Source organism: Branchiostoma lanceolatum, chromosome 10, assembly GCF_035083965.1.
Source record: "Branchiostoma lanceolatum isolate klBraLanc5 chromosome 10, klBraLanc5.hap2, whole genome shotgun sequence".
Classification (NCBI taxonomy): domain Eukaryota; kingdom Metazoa; phylum Chordata; class Leptocardii; order Amphioxiformes; family Branchiostomatidae; genus Branchiostoma; species Branchiostoma lanceolatum.
The window spans coordinates 8,062,450-8,082,557 of NC_089731.1; the positions used below are offsets into that span (position 1 = coordinate 8,062,450).

Consider the following 20,108-nt stretch of genomic DNA (forward strand, 5'->3'; position numbering starts at 1 on the left):
CCTCCCCGGGGCGAAATCGATAGTGATTTCGTCCCACTCCCCAAGACAATTTTGCTACCGACTCCCTTCCTCGCTGAGGGACCTGGGTCAAGTCGACTCGGAGTTAAAGGTACTTGAGTAGCCTAAATTTCTGCTTACACAGTCCTGACTCGACTCCAAGTAGAATCCGAAAACGCGTGTGTTTAATCAGGGTTAGGTAAAGTAAGGCAGTTCAGTAACTTATTTTACATAGAGGGACATGTAATTGTGTAAAAACATTTGAAGGAAGATACCTTGAATAATGACAAAAATAAACTCACGCTCACAGTTCCGTCCAGTCCACCCAAGCGAGCAGGTACATTTGAATCCGCCGTACGCGTCTTGGTTCACACAGCGTCCATGTTGACATGGCTTTCTGGCACACCCATATTTGCCTGTGAGACAACGGAAAAAGCTTTCAACCCGATGATGATGATGATATCACGAAAGGCTTGAATAAGATACAGGATTTTTGTAACAAATAGCAATTTATTTTCCGACGGAAAGAACTCACGTTGCTCGCAGTTCTGTCCAGCCCATCCTTGCCAACAGGTACATTTGTATCCGCCATTTTTGTTCTTACAGCGTCCATGTTGGCATGGTTTCCTGTTACATTCATTTATATCTGTGAATTGGGGGAAAACCAGAATGTTGCTTGATATGCAAAATATAACACAGGAATAACGTTAACATTGAACTCCAAGTTGGTCAAGCTAAGAGCTCAACACTTAACGACAGGCACTAGATTTCTAGCGAGGTCAACGCCCACAGAGCCTGTCGTTTCAAATGCAAAGTAGCCAATTATCGCCGATCTACTGGCACGCGAGGGGCAAGAATGAATACTTCACACCATTTGTCCGTCAATAACTGGTTCATTGTTAATAACGGCAATGGATTATAAAGGAACTTTTCGTGGGACTTCTCGTAGTTTGCAGCACATGTTTTAGCAGCGGATTACTTTTAAACCTGGTTATGTAGAGCAGAACTACGCACTGAAAATGTTCTAAACATCGACACGACCCCTGACTCAGTTCTAAGCTGTAGCACTTCGTATTATACCTTTTTTTTAAATTTCATGTACGGAATGATGTTCGGCGATAGACAATGTGACACATATAAAACTTTACATTTATTGTCATCAGAAAATACATGGCAGTAATGTCGCTATCGTGTTAGGCTGAACATAGTCTGTACATGTATAGATTCAACAAAGGTAAGTATACAACTTGAAAAACCAAACTAGATGCATAGTAATACTTAACGATGCTGTACAAAACAAGGAGTACAAAAGCGGGTTTTATCCACTTGTTTTACAGACTTTCAGTGAGCTCGAAAAATGATTCACCTTGCCGACAGTTCTTTCCAGTCCATCCAGGCGAGCAGGTACATTTGTATCCGCCAATTTGGTTCACACAGCGTCCATGTCGGCAGGGTTTATTGATACACTCATTAAAGTCTGTGTGAATTGGAAAACCAGAATGTTACTTAACACAGGAGTAACATTTAACTTAATGTTGGTGACTAGAGAGAGAGAGCTTTCCACCTAATTGATGCAAGGAATAGATTGGATAAGATACAGGATTTTGTAACAAATAGCAATTCGTTTTAAGAAAGAGGGATCTTAGGAACGTGTCCTGCTGACAGTTCTGTCCAGTCCATCCGGGTAAACAGGTACATTTGTGGTCATTTGTATCCGCCATATTTTTTCACACAGCGTCTATGTTGACAATGTTTCCTGGCACGCTCATCTATGTCTGTGTGATGGGGAAAATCAGAATGTTACTGATACACAGGAAGAAAATTGAACTTTAATTAGAAACAAAGGATATAAACATGTCATTTGTTTTATATCTAGAAAATGATTCACCTCGCTGACAGTTTTGTCCAGTCCATCCAGGTGGGCAGGTACATTTGTATCCGCCATCTTGGTTCATACAGCTTCCAAGTTGACAGGGTATTCTGGTGCACTCATCTATGTCTGTGTGATGGGGAAAATCAGGATGTTACTGATACGCAGGAATAACATTAAAGTTAAAGAGGAAGCCTGTACAATAAAATCGCCCAATAAATTCGGCTAACGTAAACAACCAGACTTCACTCTGCTACTGGCAGTCGTGGTGTTCACATCGGTGGAGGCCTCAGTGGCTATGGCAGTGAAAACTGACTTACTTTTCAAGACACTTTTGAGATGTAGAAACAACAAATAAGAAATTGTAGTATGATTGTTTGTAAAGAAGTTACCTTCACACAACACTGGCTTGCCATGCTATGCCTGGTAATGTGAAACATAGCCTGATTTCAATCAGCCTCTTGTAACGGCTCGCCGCCCTGTAACCGTCTCGCCGTCCTAGGAGCTTGATGGCTAGGGCCTCTAAGTTGAGGGAATCCTCCTTTCTAAATATGGATTTTATACACGCCTAAAGCAGAATCCTTCTCCTAAACACCTTTGCACATTAGTGAGCACACATGGACAGAGCAAACTCACCTTGGCCACAGTTCTGTCCAGTCCTGTCCGGCCTTTCGATATGTTCATCTACTTGGAACTCCTCGAGTCATTTCTAAGTGCGTTTTGAATCTATATTCTGGCAGAACTAAGAGTGCTACGTTGATACTTTCTTTACAGTGAAGTAAGAACAACTCATACACCTTCACCATGGCAATAATTCTTAATTGCCACACTTATTTATCTTGTCTCATTGATCATGCAAATAGAAATTTAATGAAGGAAAACATGTACTCAATCAAAGAGATTTCACGTACCCAATCAAAGAGATGTCAACCCAATTATGTCCCGTAAGACCTTAGATGAGATACAGGGTTTTCATTAACAAAGACGAATAAACAAATTTAAAGTAATTTGTTTATTTCGCTTTGAATTTCACAGAAGGAATTCACCTTGCTGACAGTTCCGTCCAGTCCATCCGGGCGAGCAGGTGCCATTGTACCCGCTATCTTGGTTCACATAGCGCCCATGTTGGCATGGTTTCCTGGCACACTCATCTATGTCTGTGTGATGGGGAAAACCAGAATGTTACTTATACACAGGAGGAGCTTTGAACTTAAAGTTGGTGGCTAGAGTAAGAGCTTTCCACCTGATGATGATACAACGAATCGATTGAATAAGATACTGGATTTCGTAACAAAAAGCACTTTGTTTTAAGAAAGAAGGATCTAGGAATGCACCTTGCTGACAGTTCCGTCCAGTCCACCCAGGCGAGCAGGTGCAATTGTATCCGCCATCTTGGTTCACACAGTCTCCATGTTGACATGGCTTCCGGACGCACTCATCTATGTCTGTGTGATGGGGAAAATCAGAATGTCAGGGCATTCATGTTAAATCAACAAAATGATTCACATCGCTGACAGTTTTGTCCAGTTCATCCATTTGTATCCGCCATCTTGGTTCACACAGTTTCCACGTTGACAGGGTTTTCTGATACACGCATTGATGTCTGTGTGATGGGGAAAATCAGAATGTTACTTATACACAGGAAGAACATTAAACATTAATTAGAAACAAAGGATATAAACGTGTCATTTGTTTTATATCTAGAAAATGATTCACCTCGCTGACAGTGCCGTCCAGTCCATCCAGGTGGGCAGGTACATTTGTATCCGCCATCTTGGTTCACACAGCGTCCATGTTGACAGGGTTTTCTGGTGCACTCATCTATGTCTGTGTGATGGGGGAAATCAGGATGTAACTGATACGCAGGAATAACATTAAAGTTAAAGAGGAAGCCTGTACAATAAAATCGCCCAATAAATTCGGCTAACGTAAACAACAGACTTCACTCTGCTACTGGCAGTCGTGGTGTTCACATCGGTGGAGGCCTCAGTGGCTATGGCAGTGAAAACTGACTTACTTTTCAAGACACTTTTAAGATGTAGAAACAACAAATAAGAAATTGTAATATGGTTGTTTGAAAGAAGTTACCTTCACACAACACCGGCTTGCCATGCTATGCCTGGTAATGTGAAACATAGCCTGATTTCAATCAAGCCTCCAGTAACGGCTCGCCGCCCTGTAACCGTCTCGCCGCCCTAGGAGCTTGATGGCTAGGGCCTCTAAGTTGAGGGAATCCTCCTTTCTAAATATGGATTTTATACACGCCTAAAGCAGAACACTTCTCCTAAACACCTTTGCACATTAGTGAGCACACATGGACAGAGCAAACTCACCTTGGCCACAGTTCTGTCCAGTCCTGTCCGGCCTTTCGATATGTTCATCTACTTGGAACTCCTCGAGTCATTTCTAAGTGCGTTTTGAACAAATATTCTGGCAGAACTAAGAGTGCTACGTTGATACTTTCCTTACAGTGAAGTAAGAACAACTCATACACCTTCACCATGGCAATAATTTTCAACTGTTACACTTATTTATCTTGTCTCATTGATCATGCAAATAGGAATTTAATGAAGGAAAACATGTACTCAATCAAAGACATTTCAACCCAATTATGTCCCGTAAGACCTTAGATGAGATACAGGGTTTTCATAAACAAAGACGACTAAACAAATTTAAAGTAATTTGTTTATTTCGCTTTGAATTTCGCAGAAGGAATTCACCTTGCTGACAGTTCCGGCCAGTCCATCCGGGCGAGCAGGTGCAATTGTATCCGACATCTTGGTTCACACAGCGTCCATGTTGGCATGGTTTCCTGGCACACTCATCTATGTCTATGTGATGGGGAAAACCAGAATGTTACTTATACACAGGAGGAGCTTTGAACTTAAAGTTGGTGGCTAGAGTAAGAGCTTTCCACCTGATGATGATACAACGAATCGATTGAATAAGATGCTCGATTTTGTAACAAAAAGCACTTTGTTTTAAGAAAGAAGGATCTAGGAATGCACCTTGCTGACAGTTCCGTCCAGTCCACCCAGGCGAGCAGGTGCAATTGTGTCCGCCATCTTGGTTCACACAGTCTCCATGTTGACATGGCTTCCTGGCACACTCGTCTATGTCTGTGTGATGGGGAAAATCAGAATGTCAGGGCATTTATTTTAAATCAACAAATTGATTCACATCGCTGACAGTTTTGTCCAGTCCATCCGGGCGAGCAGGCCTAGGTACATTTGTATTCGCCATCTTGGTTCACACAATTTCCATGTTGACAGGGTTTTCTGATACACGCATTGATGTCTGTGTGATGGGAAAAAAATGTGACACAAGAATAACATTGATCTTAAGTAATGTTGGTGATCATGACTACATCCACTGACTTATCATCATCATCTATCATTTGTCCGGTCCATCCTTGCCTACAGGTGCATCTGAATCCGCCATCTGTGTTCACACAGCTTCCATGTTGACAAGGCTTAGGCCTTTACTCATCGATGTCTACATAATGACAGGAAGATGGGACACTGGTTTGCGACATAACTTAAGCACGTAGTGTGTTCGTGCTGTGTGGTTGAGATTTACTCCAAGGTAATTGGGCGAAGAATGTTTTCGAACAACACTTAAAAGATAGAATGCATATTTTAAAGAGAGAGACGTGAAGAGTTCCGAGACCTCATATGTACCTCCATGAAATATTTAGAGCAATTTTTATTCATCTTGTCTCATTGATTATGCAAATGAAAATGTAATGAAGGAAAAACGTACTCAGTACAATCAAAGAGATTTCAGCCCAATGATATCACGTAAGAGCTTAGATGAGATACAGGGTTTTCCTTAACAAAGAGGAATAGACAAAGCAATGTGTTTTCCCACAGAAGGAATTAACCTTGCTGACAGTTCCGCCCAGTCCATCCGGGCAAGCAGGTGCACCCGTATCCACCATTGTTGTTCACACAGTATCCATGTTGACAGGGTTTTCGTGCACATTCGTCTACATCTGTGCGATAAAGAATGAATGTAATTATCTGTTTTAGTTCACACAGTGGCCATGTTGACATGGTTTGGTCTTGCACACGTTTAGTTCTACGTGATAGAAAGAAACTTTAAATTGCATCTATTTGAGACACAGCAACATTATAATTCATACGGTATCTAACATACATCAAGGACGTTTTCATGATAAGAAAAAGAAAGAGCCCCATCGCGTTGTAATCAAGCTGATTCACTCTCCATTGTCATTGTGGCCATTCAACGTCAGGGCTTTTGGTTGCTGCATGTCTATTGTCAAAGCACTCAGTTTCACGGTTGGGACAACTTTCATTTCTTACCAGTGGTTGACAGAGTCGAGAGTGTTGTCAGTAAGATCTCAGTGTTTCCACGTTCAGTACTTGTCACTGTAGACTGCCACCCCAACAGTGAGGAAAGAGAGGTTGTGTAGACGACAGCCGAGATGTTGTCCTTGTAGAAAGGCCTCCACCACGAGGTGCTTGAATTCTGTTGGCTAGCCCAGCTCATCACACCAACTTGATTCTCCTACAAACAGACGCATTTTAGAAATATACATAACATAGAGAAAACAAACAAAAATGTTTTTACCTTTTTTGCTTCCTGCATCAGGGCCGCGGTGATGAAGTTTGCTACTGCATATTTAGGTAATGATGAGAATAGAAACAAACAAAATTCTTTTCTCCAATGATCTACTAACCTGATGCCGATTGTATTGTGCATAAAAAATATAACCTGAAACAGATTATGAATGCCACCATATACTATTGCTAGTTGTCAGGGATTTGAATTCTAAACCTCTGGATTCTTGGGCTGCCACTTATTCACAAGGTCCACCAATGCCGCTAACAATTGTACTGATCAAGACATATTGTAAAGACCACAGTTTACCTTCTCTCCAGGTACAAGACGAGTTGACAGGCTTGCAGCGGTGACAACCGACACTAGTATCAGCAGGCCCAAACCCAGCACATGCCAGAAAACTTTACTGGATTTCATCTGGTTCCACATCTCCATAGCACGATCTGAGATGCAATATAGTACAAAACATGAACATGTCACCTTTTTTCTTTTAGTCTTTTCTTTTGGAGTACTCAAATATGTGCTCAAAGATGTTGCTATTGCAGCATGGTTGCAATGAAAGTTTACTGGTACACTGCCAACAATGATTTTTATTGAAATTAAAGATCGGAGGCAAGTGGATTAAACCAAGATTATGAACACACAATGGGTAAATAAGGTATAAGAAAAACATTGAAATCTAATTAGCTGATTTACTTCATGAATTGCAAAAGTTTTACTTCATCCTAAATGAATCTACCCTTGTGGTTTGACTGAACCCACGATGAGGTAACGACTGTTGATAATAGCTGATGGCTGGTGGTTGGCTTATTATAGTGGAATGCATTTTTCGTGTCAAAAGCTAAAACCAATGTCAGCGAATGATTCATAGTTCCACGACCTCATACTTTCGCCATTGGGTGCTAATCTTTACAACTGACATATTCTGAAGATTTCTCATTAATTATGCCACTAAGATCCTCATTTGCATAAATGGTATTGTTTAATGATCTTCTCAAATAACAGATAACACAAATTGCCCAAAGTATGAATGTTATGCAACTCGTATATTAGAAAAAAACATTTCTTCATCGTTATGCAAATGGGGTCCTGATATGCTTAATTTCGTCATTGTATCTCCTTCTTCACTGCGTTTGCAGTACAATATATACTTAGCCTCTCTTGGATAGGACGTTTTGCATGTGATAAAACCCTTTATAATTTCCAATGTGAGTGATTCTTAGCCATAAGATGTGCATGACCAACTTCTTCCTTTGAGATTGTAGCTGAAATTTGAAGTAGCGAACTAACCAAAATACATAATATGAATTCTCGTAGATTATATGAATTTTAATGTGCAAATCCAAATTATCCTACAGACTGAGTTGAAACGCCAAGATATCTTGAAACTTAAATGATTTGGTTTGATAATAAGCAATATGGTGGTGCAAGTACAGTGATTGAGCCTGGACTTACCTCTAGCTTTCGCGGCAAAGCTACGTTCATCTTGCTCTTCATCTCCGGTAGTTTCCTCTGGTTTGTAGCACTGCTCGGAGCACGAGTCTTCCTTCTGCTCTGGCCACACAACCACGTGGTCTCCCATGTCAAGATGGCAAAGAGGGGTGTCAGCGGGCGCAGATTGTTGCAAGCCTGAATCCGGAGCATTGTCATCGCCATGCTCTAGATCCACGTCTTCGCACATCCTCTCCTCTTGTTTGTTCCTACTGCCGTCATCTTGTGCGTTCTCTTTTTCTTCATCCTCTTCTTCTTTCTTTCGGCGTGCTCGTTCCTTCTCTTTCTGCTCCATGGCAGGATTGCGAGGAGGGAGCTCAGGGGGCGCTTTACGTATCACCCCAGAGCCCAATATGACTTTAACCCCGCCCATCTCTAGAAGGACGTCCTCGTGCTTAAAGCATTCTTCTTCTTCCCTTCGGCCCGTTTGGCCTGCTCGTTCCTCTTCTTTTTCTTTTTCCTCCAGGGCAGGGTGGCGAGGAGGGAGCTCAGGGGCCGCTGCACGTTCCAAACCAGGACCCAACATCACGTTTATCCCACCCAACTCCAGATCGACATCCAAATACGTGTGGCCTTCTTCCACTTTCTTTTGGCCTCTTCCGCCTGCTGGTTCCATTTCTTTCTCCTCCGGGGCAGGGTGGCGAGGAGGGAGCTCAGGGGCCGCTGCACGTTCCAAACCAGGACCCAACATCACGTTAATCCCACCCAACTCCAGATCGACGTCCTCGTACTTACGGCCTTCTTCTACCTCTTTCTTTATTCGTGCTCGTTCATTGTCCTTTTCCTCCATGTCAGGGTGGCGAGGAGGGAGATTAGGTGGCGCCGCATGTTTGAGCCCGGAGCCCAGCATCACGTTTACTCCGCCGAACTCTACATCCACGTCCTCGTACTTATGGCCCTCTTCTTTCTCTATTTGTGCTTGTTCCTTTTCCTCCATGTCAGGATGCCGAGGAGGGAGATCAGGTGGTGCTGCATGTTTGAGCCCGGAGCCCAACATCACGTTTACTCCGCCCAACTCTACATCTACGTCCTCGTACTTATGGACTTCTTCTTCTTCTTTCTCTATTTGTGCTTGTTCCTTTTCCTCCATGTCAGGATGCCGAGGGGGGAGATCAAGTGGTGCTGCATGTTTGAGCCCGGAGCCCAACATCACGTTTACTCCGCCGAACTCTACATCCACGTCTTCATACTTATGCTCTACCTGTCCGCACACGGCATCCGGAGACAGGTCTGTGTTGTTTGATGTCATTTTTGTCGATCTATTTGGAACAAGTACCAAGTCTTGCTCATTTGAAGTTAAAAGGGTGGCTGAGGAATTGGCGAGGTTATCAAACAAACAAAAATTCGCCAAAAATCTTTATTTCAAAATATTCGCGTAGGCACGGGTCATTCTTTACGTATTACTATCATGTACATTCCTGCAAAGTTATATTGATGAACATCGAAACATAAGCCAAGGAGAGCGTTTTTTTTTCTAAAAAAAGGGGCGTGGCCTTATAAATCTTGATGACGTAATCATGACATCATACTAATTTGCATAAATTATCACCTTGCTATAAGGTATTACCTGAAAAAATTAAGGTTGAGGAAGGTTTATAAAGGTTAAGAAAGGGTTTTTTCAAAAACATCCCAAAATTCCTCAGCCACCCTTAGACAATACCTTATTTAACGTATGATAAATTTGCTCCTGTGTACGATCACATCTCTTATACTTGCAGTGATTAATGGTCAGATTTAGAACATTGGCCAAAATTAAGATACTTCATAAGCATTCCCACATGTGAAGGACATGATGAAGGAGTAAACCTAGTTCAGCTAACAACAGTATTTTTTCATGATGAAAAATTGTGGTAGGGTGGCTGCGCTGGGTTTTAGATTTGTTCATCAAGGGTGCATCAGCAATTAAAGAGAAAAACGTTGGGAAGGAAAAGAAATTGAGTGGTACAAAACCATATATGTAACATGCATACAATGGACTTAACTATGTACCAACAACGCATACTTCCATGAAATATTTTGTGAATTCTATGCTAATAACTTCGCCATTTGCATCATCAATGCAAGGCAATGTTTATCTCTAAATCACTTACACGTATGCAATTTCAATCATTTAATGCTAAGGAGTTGCGGCATTTTCGTTTTAATTTTGCAAATTTTGCCTTTATTTGCATGTTTGGTATCTGTTCATGTTCCACCCGCCATGAAGAGCAAGCCATATCGTGGATATCATTGAAATTATAGTATTTTCTCATTATTTATGCAAATTATGTCTTCCTTTGCATACATTGCACATATAACTGTGTTCATCTCTGTCTAGGCTACCTACATGCCCACAATGATGAAAATCTCTCCTTCTTTTGAGGCTGTCTTCATTTATACTTTTTGGAAGATTTTGACAAAAATGCTTCTACAGTTTAAAAATTAACAACAGACGCCCCTTCCTTTATCTGACTGTGTGTGTGTTTCTGTCTGTGTGTGTGTGTGTGTGTGTGTGTGTGTGCGTGTGTGTGTCTCTCTCTCTCTCTCTCTCTCTCTTTCTCTCTCTCTCTCTCTGTGTGTGTGTGTGTGTGTGTGTGTGTGTGTGTGTGTGTGTGTGTGAGGGAGTATATGCATGTATCAAAAGCATCTGGTCATACAGACTGTCCCTTAGTTTCTCCCTATGTTGACAACTGAAATGTTCAGCCCTGACTGTTGCGAAACGTTGCAAATTGGCTCTTCCAGCACGTTACATAATGCATTTTACAGAGCAAATAAGGTCGTTTAAACAGCTTGTTTTGTAACAGAGCAGACCAATCTTGAGGCACATGAAAAAGAAATACCAGCTGCACAACACTGGATATTCAAATAAATAGAGATGAAACGGCTTTCGTCTTCCACTGCGTTAGAGAGGCAATATTTCCAATATTTTATAAACAGGTAGTTTCATATATGGTCATATTTCAGTTCCCAGAGGGTGAGCACTAATTCTAGTCTTACTAGTAGTGGAGCGCTTTTCAAAGTCACAATTTTCAGATATCATTGAAAAATGAGTTGCTTTAACCCTCAAACACCCGAGTGGGGTCATTTTTGACCCCAGGCGTGGATTTTGACGTGCTATTTGAATATGTTTGATCTGAAAAAAAACTCCTTCCGTGACTTTGTCAGTAGACATCTTTTCTAACCTCTCCTAATTTTCTAGGGAGATCGGCACAATACACAATACAATATCTTTTTGCATAAATTATGATCATGAATGGGAATTATTCATACCTAAACATGCCAAAACATTTCTCTTACATTGATGAAGCAATGTACGGATAACAATCAGCGAAAAAAGTGAAAAGGGACGTTTTACTGAACAAAACATTTTGGGGTCATTTTTGACCCCGTTCAGTCATTTTAGTCGCAAAAAATAGGTTCGGGTGTTTGAGGGTTAAACTCTCATACAATTCTTGTTTTTATCCACCCACCCGTGTCAAATTCGTTCTGCCAGCAAGTTAAATAATACATTTTACAAAGCAAATAAGGTCGTGTAAACAGCTTGTTGTGTACCACTAATATAGACTTATCTTGAAGCACATGAAAAAGATCCACTGGAGATGAGTTTTGGACATGCGCCGCTCAAATATTCTTTATAATTTATTGTCAAAAGATGTATGTCTTTCACTGTAAATTTCAACAATCCACCATTGTTAGTGTACTAGTATCTCCACTTCTTGTTTAGTGGTGGCGCTTGTATTTTAAGTTTTTAAATTTGACTGCTTCTATTTTCCTTTGCTTGTACATATAGTACATATGCGTTTGGTCAATGACAAAAAATGGCCTAACAGTTTTTATTTCACCTACTCTCTTGTCTCTAAAAATCAATCATTAAACTGAAAATCATTGAATGGAAGTTAAAGGGTACAAATAGTCAAGTGTTTATTTGATTTCGCTGTATATTATGATATTGTTGTACATGTGCGTTTGGTCAATGAAAAAGGGGACTAGACATACCTTTGTTAGTTTATTCCATCTTGACAACTGAAGTGCTCAGCCTCGACTGCTGCAAACCTACACATCGGCACTGCCAGCGCCTTAGATTATTCATTCTTGCTGAGAAAACACTGTCGAGTAAACGAATACAGACTAATCTTGAACAAGGAGGCTTTATATAGAAAACTTCCTTGTCTTGAAGCACATGAAAAAGAAATACCCGCCTACACAACACTGTATATTCAGATCGGTCATACAATATGAACTACGTACTAGATTGAAAGAAGAGTCCTCCGTGAAGTAGATATGGTGTTTGCAGTGAGGCTAATGTGTTTTGTATCCAAAACACAACCGACACGCCAAATTTAAGACAGATTGATTAAAGGATCTTGAGTTATAGGTGACACAGACACAGACAAATACAAATTGAAATAAAAAAGTATTTAAGTCTTATGTTAGCAAATAAGGCTATTGTAGCATTTGCTCATGAATTATTTAGCGCCCTAGTTTGCATGATTTCTATATATACAATGTATAATGTTCAAGTTTACTTATTATGCTGCACATTTTAGTAACGTGGGTAAAGTGGGGGTGAGCAAATGTATTCTCCGTCGGTCCAACCCACTTTCAAATGGACGAGTCCATATCATATTCATACGCAGTCAGAAATACGTCATACGTGTACGCAATACGTACTGCGCTTTTGACGGGAGAGTAGGGATCAAACGTTGAGCGGAAATTTATTGTATGCTCAGCTTATAGTCGGCCGTCACCGGCTAAGTAATCTGTCAGCTAACCCTGTATCTGATAAGGCAGATTGTGCTGGATGGTTTCGTCGAGAAGAAGCCCAAACTGCTGAACGAGATAAGAAGTTGATAACACCTACGTGGACAAACGATGTTATCGGGACAAGTTATCAGGATACGAGCCAAGGTCCGCTGGATACTTTCTACATAATCAAATCATTTGATGATGATGTTTGGTAAGGAGTTCTCAATGGTTTTGTGCCTCGTGACATTGTGTGCTGGCCGAAGGCTGGAACCTTTGTCTTTTGCAAGGTGAACTATTAAAGTCTTGTTTTACTGTGGTGGGCACTCGGAACTAGGCTGGGAATGTGATATGCTGAGCTCCAGAGCACCCATCGAGACCTAGTGTTGACGGTGGAAGCTACCGGAGACAGCGGGGAAAAGGTAAGAGTCAAAGAGAAAAGTACAACGTATGCATTTGACCATTATTGTCAATACTCTGACATATAATTCTCTCCATACGTTTGTCTGTCCACAGTTTCTCTCTCTCTTTCAGTCTCTCAGTTTCTATAAGCTTGAATTATGTGAGAGGAGTTAGCCGGAAAAGGAGTTACTTGTACTCAGAATCTGACTTATTTGGCAGATTTTCCAGTCTATGTGGTCAATTTGTACTCACTGTTTTTAGCAACGCAAAGCAATGAGTCTTGTAGAGGGCCTTTTTTGGAATCATTTTCAGATGTTAACTGGTCGACAACTTTCCACTTAATTTGTTCATACATAATTACTTTTACATGAATATCTTTGTTTTACACTTCATAATCACTTTATATTTTGTACCTTTGTCTAACAATTCATCACAGCCGAAGAGTGGTTACACCGGTTGGCCATATCAGATAGATGGACAAAATTTCCATACTGTATTCCCACAAGACGAGCAAAAACGTGTTTCTAGTCAACACGACATGTGACAAGGGCCGGAAATCGGAAAATTCATACAGTATGATACTAAGAACTACTTTTCTACCCCTACACATTGTCGATTGAAAATACCAATTCATGCCATTGCTAGAATGATATCATTGTGAAAAGGTATACTTGCTAACGGTGTTATTTTCAGCCATAATATCTCTATGACACATCACAAATATTCGGAGAGCAAAGAACTTTTAGGTGATTAAGGTTGTGTGATTCGCCTTTTTGGGTTGTTACGTACAGCTGTAACTATTTCATTGTTGCCCCCAGATGTCTATTCACATGGCACAGGCGTTTATATTCACGTTACGTATATCATGCCAAATTCCCATTCGGTTAACATAGCTACAGCTGTGCTTTGTGGCACGCAAAGTGGCCCATTGTTATAGCATTTGACTGTTTGTATATCGTACTGAGATTCTAGCAAAATCTTCTATATGGTGCTGAATGCGATATCTCCGAGATTGAGAAAATAAGAATGGTGACATTTACATGTTTCATAACACTTCTCTAATGTCACCGTACTGATATAAATCTTGCAGTCTTTGTGAACAATAAGGTCGCTGCGCACTCAAGGCCAACCTAGCATGAAAGCAACCGACAAAACATAGGGATTGACGTCTAAATTAAAAGCATTGTATACCCCTTTAAGTGACTGGACAAACAACGTTGTATACCTGACAAAATGGAGATAAAATAGTGCACGTATTCACCTCTGTTGAACCTCCAAACGGCACGTTTCTATTGCTAAAACCGCGGAAGTTTTATGGCTGTCGTTACTGTTAATCATATCGGAAACAAACACGCGATACAGATGCATTTCTCGTAGGACAGCAACAGCTGCAACGTACACGTCTTTTCCACGCTCATTTTTCACACTTAGTACACGTGAAAATCAGATATTGCATGCTGTTGTCATAATAGCGAAACACGCTACTAGCAGAAGTCTGGATGTTATCTACATGGAGTGTTTGAGTAACACAGTTTGGAGCTATATTTGGTGAGTAACTTATGACTGTGTTTGCCAGCAAGTCTAGATAAAGTTTATGGACTTACATAACGTTACTAAGGCTTTGCAAAGTTAGAACAACGTAAAATGTATCAGAGCAAAGGGCCTCACTGTTCTCGTTCTAAATCCTTCGCCGTGCGTTCTAGGTACGCATACGGATGGATTGAACTCAGCTGGGAGACTCTACATCTGTGAGTTGACGGTTTAGCCGGACAACCAACTCTTAAAGATGGCTGACGATTACGAACATGACAACATCGCCAACGGGAGTCTCTCTTTATGGATGCCACCGAACACAAGTGTGTACGACGCTACACCAACATCAGCACTAGTGAACAGCATGGATGGGCTGAACATGGGGCTAGCCGCTACAGTTGGCAGGAGTGTGGTACTGGCGGTTGTCCTGTTGCTATCGCTAGTGGGAAACATGCTCGTCTGCTACGTTTTCGTCAGGAAACCCGTGATTCTAGCGGACGTGGGACATCGCTTCGTCCTCAACCTGGCCTGCTGTGACATAGGTGGGTATTGCTGAACTTATTTGGAGGAACAATGCTATGTTTAGTTGCGAATGTCTTCTTAGAAAGGGTGTGGACAAGCACGTATTCTCATAGATCCAAAATACATCTTACGTCGTCCTTTAAGCTTGTTTTGCCTCAGTCAAAATGGGAATAGGATAACCTTGGATCTACAGTCAAATCCCTTCAAACCTATTATAACCTTAGATTACAGCTGTTCTGTGTTTATGAAAAATAGCGCTTAATATAGAACAATTTTGCACAACAGGTGTACTGGGTACGAAATTATGGAAACTTGTATTTTGCAGAAATTCTAAGAGACTAGTCTATCTTAAGTATGGTAGCAAGTATTTCGTAACAATTCTTAAAGACTAAACTGATACTAGTAGGTGGAAACACTAAAAACTGAGTAAATCTTAACACTTTCAATGTAGGTATAACAAACTTGTGAAGTATGAACATTTGATCTACCATTGTGAAACATAAAGCATAAAAAATCTTCAGCTATCGCGCTTTCCTCTGTTTTATTCAACATGCTATACGTTTTTGTTGTTTATAAACACGCTTCCTCAATAACCAGCACGTGTATTTGCCAAACAAGACATCGGTGATGAATAATATAGGTTGTATGCGGTTCCATAAATCATGCGGCACTTCAACATTTAGTGAAAAAAGTTTTTCTGGTATGAGGAAAAACAAGACGACAACAAATACCTGTTAATATATCATTTCTTTCCACTTAGTTAGGTTTTAAATAGCGTTTTAGGAATCTTATCTTAGAACAAAGGCTCAGTTTCATTTTGTTTCTTTACCTAAAGCTTCACATCTGTCGGCTTGAAGATATCCTTGTTACTTGTTTGCATTTGCCGCTCACAGCAAACAGGACCCTCCTCGAAGAGCACACTACAAACAACATGAGTGTTCTTCAGATAAAGGAAGTGGGTTCCAGGGGGGACATAAATTGTTTTATTGCTGGTAATTTCGTTGATATAAGGACACAAAATGATACCTGCGCTAGTGCGAGGAAGAGAACCGTTTCTAAGTTACCGAGCGGGTATCAAATATTTATATATCTCTAGTTGGGACGAATAAAGTAAGGCATGGCGCCAGTGGCTGAAGTGTTTAGTATTTACATATTCAGCTAACTGTATGTTGTTTTGAATCCCGTGCTTTATGCATGGGGATATATTTTTCTATAATTAGCTATTTTTTTCGAAATGCTACATCCTGAAAACATGCATCCGTCTTTAAAGGGTTGTGACATACTTCATATTAGGATTTTGTAGACAATGATGTACGTTAATTGAGTAATTGCCCTCGCCCAAAAGGTTATGTTTTTGTTAGCGCTTGTGTGTGTGTATGTGTAGGGATGAACAGCGTAACTCAAGAAGGCCTAGGTGGATTGTCTTGATATTTGGTATGTAGGTAGGTCTTAATGAGATCTCGGAACGATTAGAATTAAGGCCTCCTAGCGGCGTGTTACGGTATTGCAGCGGAACCTATGGGTTTGATATCTCGTGTTCTGGACATAATTTGGTCATGATTTTTTAGTGGCAGATGGCTCTTGTTTTGTCTGTAATTGTGAGCGTTTCATACATTTATTTGGTTTTCAATGTGAGCCAAGTTCAAAAAGTAAACACTGTAGCCTGTCTTCGAAATGTTTTTCCACGCCATTTGACGTTCACATCATAGCACATAAATCAATCATTCATTCATTCATTTATGACAATGATTTACCACCGCCAGGTGTCAGGTAAATTTCAAGCACTTCCTGTATTTCGTTTGTTAGAAGAGTTTTAATCTTTCATACACACTCCCACCCCCACCTGCAGGTATAACTCTCCTCGTCATCCCCTTCTCTCTGACGTCATCCATCTACAACCAATGGGTGTTCGGGACTGAGTGGTGCCAAGGTCAAGGGTTCATCGGCAACCTGCTCTTCTGCGCGTCCATCCTGACGCTCGCCGTGGTCTCCGTCGATCGCTTCTCCGCCATCTTGCGGCCGCTGCAGTATAACAGCACCTTCACGTCCAGGTGGTCCGTGGGCGTCATCGCTGCAGTTTGGGTGGTTTCCGCATGCGTCGCTTTACCACCACTCGTCGGGTGGGGGAGGTACGGTTATCAGGTGAGTACATACACGAAAACATCGGCAATTCTTTAGGATATTGAAACCGTTACACTGTTTTGTTAAATGAAGCCAACACTGATTTTTAACATACTACATTTTGTTATTGTTACAATATGACATATTTCTGGCCATTGGCCTTTGAAATAAAAGGTTTTAAGTGTTAAAAACGACTAGCAAATATGTTGAATCTACAAAACTAATGGTTTTGTAAAGTTTGTCAATTTTACGATGCATTTACCTTCTAGTGCGAGAGGATTTCGCATCAAGAATGGAAAAAAATAACTTGCCGCGGTATCATTTTTCAGGGCGCCAAATTTCACTGCACGTTGTCCTGGCTGGAAGACGAAAACATCAGCTATGCTCCTTTCCTAATCGTAGTGGCGGGGGCCGTGCCCATCGTGGTGATGTTATTTTCCTACGGGTGGATAGGGCAGACCGCCTTTAGCCACAGACGCCGACTTAACAGAATACAACCGCATTCCTGTAAAGTCACGGGCGGGCCGGCGTACCGCAGACAGGACTGTAAGGCCGCCAGGACGATATTCTGTATAACCGCCGGGTTTGTGGTCTGCTGGGTGCCTTACCTCGTCGTCACAGGCGTGGAGCTAGGAGGGATGGAGGTCCCAGCGGAGGTAGAGACGACGGCAGTTTGGCTGAGATTCATAGCATGTGTTATCAATCCATTTATCTATGGTTATATGAACAGAATGATCCGTAAAACCGTGTGGAGGCTGTTCAAGAGGAAGGCGGTGGATCAGGGAACCACGACGACAGTCGTGGGGACGGACGATCTCTGGAACTCCGCGACAGCCGCGCCTGCGCAACTAGCGGCAACAAACACCCAAACATCGAGACTGTCAGCCGTAAACTTGACAAAAGAAAGAGCTGAAACGGACAGAACTGTTAGAGAAGAAGCGGGAGTGTCGGGATTTCGGAGAACTGATACCGTGGTAAGGTTCGCTGACGAAGCGGAGACAATTGTTTCAGCGCCGATAGAGGAAAGCAGTTTGGACAGGGAGGTCTCTGATGACGTCACGTTACGGCAAGAAGACCTACCAGGTGTTCCACAGCCGACACCGTCTGAGGAATAAACATGTTCATGTCGATCTTGGGATCTTCAGAATTTTCGTTTTAAGGAAATCTCAGGTCATCGTCTCATCAATACTATCATAATCATGTGGTTTTATTACAAAAGAACTTATAGTATGGCGTTTTCGTTTGTGGGTTTGCATGTGGACAGAATACTACTGTAGTAATAACATCTTGAGAAGCTATGGAAGAATGTTTATGGTAGAATAAAGACTGAATAATGCTCCTAGCGGCTCTCTATGGTACTGCAACGGAACCTCCTGTCTCTGTATCTTCTTTTCAGGGCGTACTATGGTCATGTTTTTAATGGAAGATAGCGTTTGGCCCATGGGCTAGGCAAGAAGAAAATGAAAATCATTTGCAAAAATTGTTTCGCCTTAAAAGCAGGCTCTAAAACGAAATCAGACATGATTTGAAGGCAAACAGCACCATAGCTACGTTCTGTGTTTGTTTAATTATTATCTACAAATACCAATGGGAGGTTTATATTCTAAACGTCTGTCACCACACAGTATTGTGTTCCAGCCATTGTCATCACTGACTCATCCAATGACGGAAGTCTCCCAAACATTCAAATAGAAACGGTTAGGTAGTCAGGGGTACCGTTATACATGTAACCATACAGATAATCATGAGACTCAAACAAATTATGAGATAAAGATCGCATGTCACTGTCCGTTAATTTACCTATACAGTCGAACCTGTCCCATAAGACAACTTAGAAAACCAATAAAATCTTGTCTATGAAGACAGTTGGTCACCATAGTGACATGATTCTTAATGCTTGTGTCAATGGGGAAAATATCAAAAGAACTACCACACCAAAGAGTGGTCATGTTGGCCTGCTGCATGTGTCCTTGTGTACAGGTGGTCACTTGTACAGGTTTGACCGGATAATCCTTTATCAATGCCCGGCAACCGTATATTTGATAGCTATGACTAAACAACATGATCGTCAGTATTCAGTTACATTATTGCATTCTACCATAGACAGCTGTTTACAGATGTCTGTCAGAGAAAGGAAATGCCTCTGTACCTCACCTGGATACCAGGTGTGACAAGGTGTGGGTCAAGTGAGTTTGGCAAAAAAACTATTGTACTAAGTCGTGGTGATACAGTTAATTATCGACTGGGGCATTCTGACTGTTTCATTTGAACACATCCAGAGAGGTTGGACACACCAAACCTACCAGGTATGCTTGTGATTTTGCGCGAGTTTGTCGTTAATGCTTCATTCGTAAATTTTTCCATAATTCCAACTCAGCGAATTGAAACATCATTCCCTGGTACAAGTCACCTCTCCATAGATACGTTTTCTTCTTTATTCTTGTCACTTTTGTAGTAATGGTACTGTATTTACAAGAAACGCGTTGTCTTTTATGTGATTCTGTAGAAAACAAACTTAACCGGGCATACAGATATGTTCAAGCATTATCTCTGCCGATACATCTTTAGTACACATGGATAACCATATCGTTATGATACTTTTAGGGGTGTAAGTTGTCACTAAATACATCAGCAACATTGAACAATGAAGACTTCGTCACATTCAAGCCAGGAACCAGCGGTTTTTAAGGTAAACAATTGTTGTATGTTTTGAGAGTATAGTTCGAAAAATATGAACTGGCCAACATCTAGGTTGATTAATTTGCTGGGTGGCTTAAGCAGGAAGACATGTTTTGTTGATCGGTAAGAAGTGAAAAGCTTGTCGAAATTTCAGCGACCACTTTGAACACATGTAACTAACCTCTAT

At 41.2% G+C, this 20,108-nt stretch overlaps 2 protein-coding genes and 1 long non-coding RNA gene across 3 annotated transcripts; 1 reads left to right on the top strand and 2 right to left on the bottom strand.

The window, feature by feature from the left end:
• Positions 1-3,586: 3,586 nt before the first annotated feature.
• On the bottom strand, positions 3,587-4,981 carry LOC136442899 (uncharacterized). Its single transcript, XR_010757065.1, has 3 exons — positions 4,876-4,981; positions 4,588-4,698; positions 3,587-3,694 (listed from the first exon to the last, which is right to left on the bottom strand). It is a non-coding gene; the product is annotated as an uncharacterized lncRNA (long non-coding RNA).
• Positions 4,982-6,730: 1,749 nt separating this feature from the next.
• Positions 6,731-9,191, bottom strand: LOC136443904 (cilia- and flagella-associated protein 251-like). The gene is made up of 2 exons (XM_066441277.1): positions 7,907-9,191; positions 6,731-6,894 (listed from the first exon to the last, which is right to left on the bottom strand). Exons 1-2 carry the CDS (start codon positions 9,189-9,191, stop codon positions 6,731-6,733), a joined length of 1,449 nt encoding a protein of 482 aa, XP_066297374.1.
• A 3,382-nt stretch (positions 9,192-12,573) lies between these two features.
• On the top strand, positions 12,574-19,791 carry LOC136442879 (G-protein coupled receptor 161-like). Its single transcript, XM_066439888.1, has 4 exons — positions 12,574-13,086; positions 14,770-15,141; positions 16,971-17,263; positions 17,572-19,791. Exons 2-4 carry the CDS (start codon positions 14,853-14,855, stop codon positions 18,355-18,357), a joined length of 1,368 nt encoding a protein of 455 aa, XP_066295985.1. The 5' UTR covers positions 12,574-13,086; positions 14,770-14,852; the 3' UTR covers positions 18,358-19,791.
• Positions 19,792-20,108: the final 317 nt, after the last annotated feature.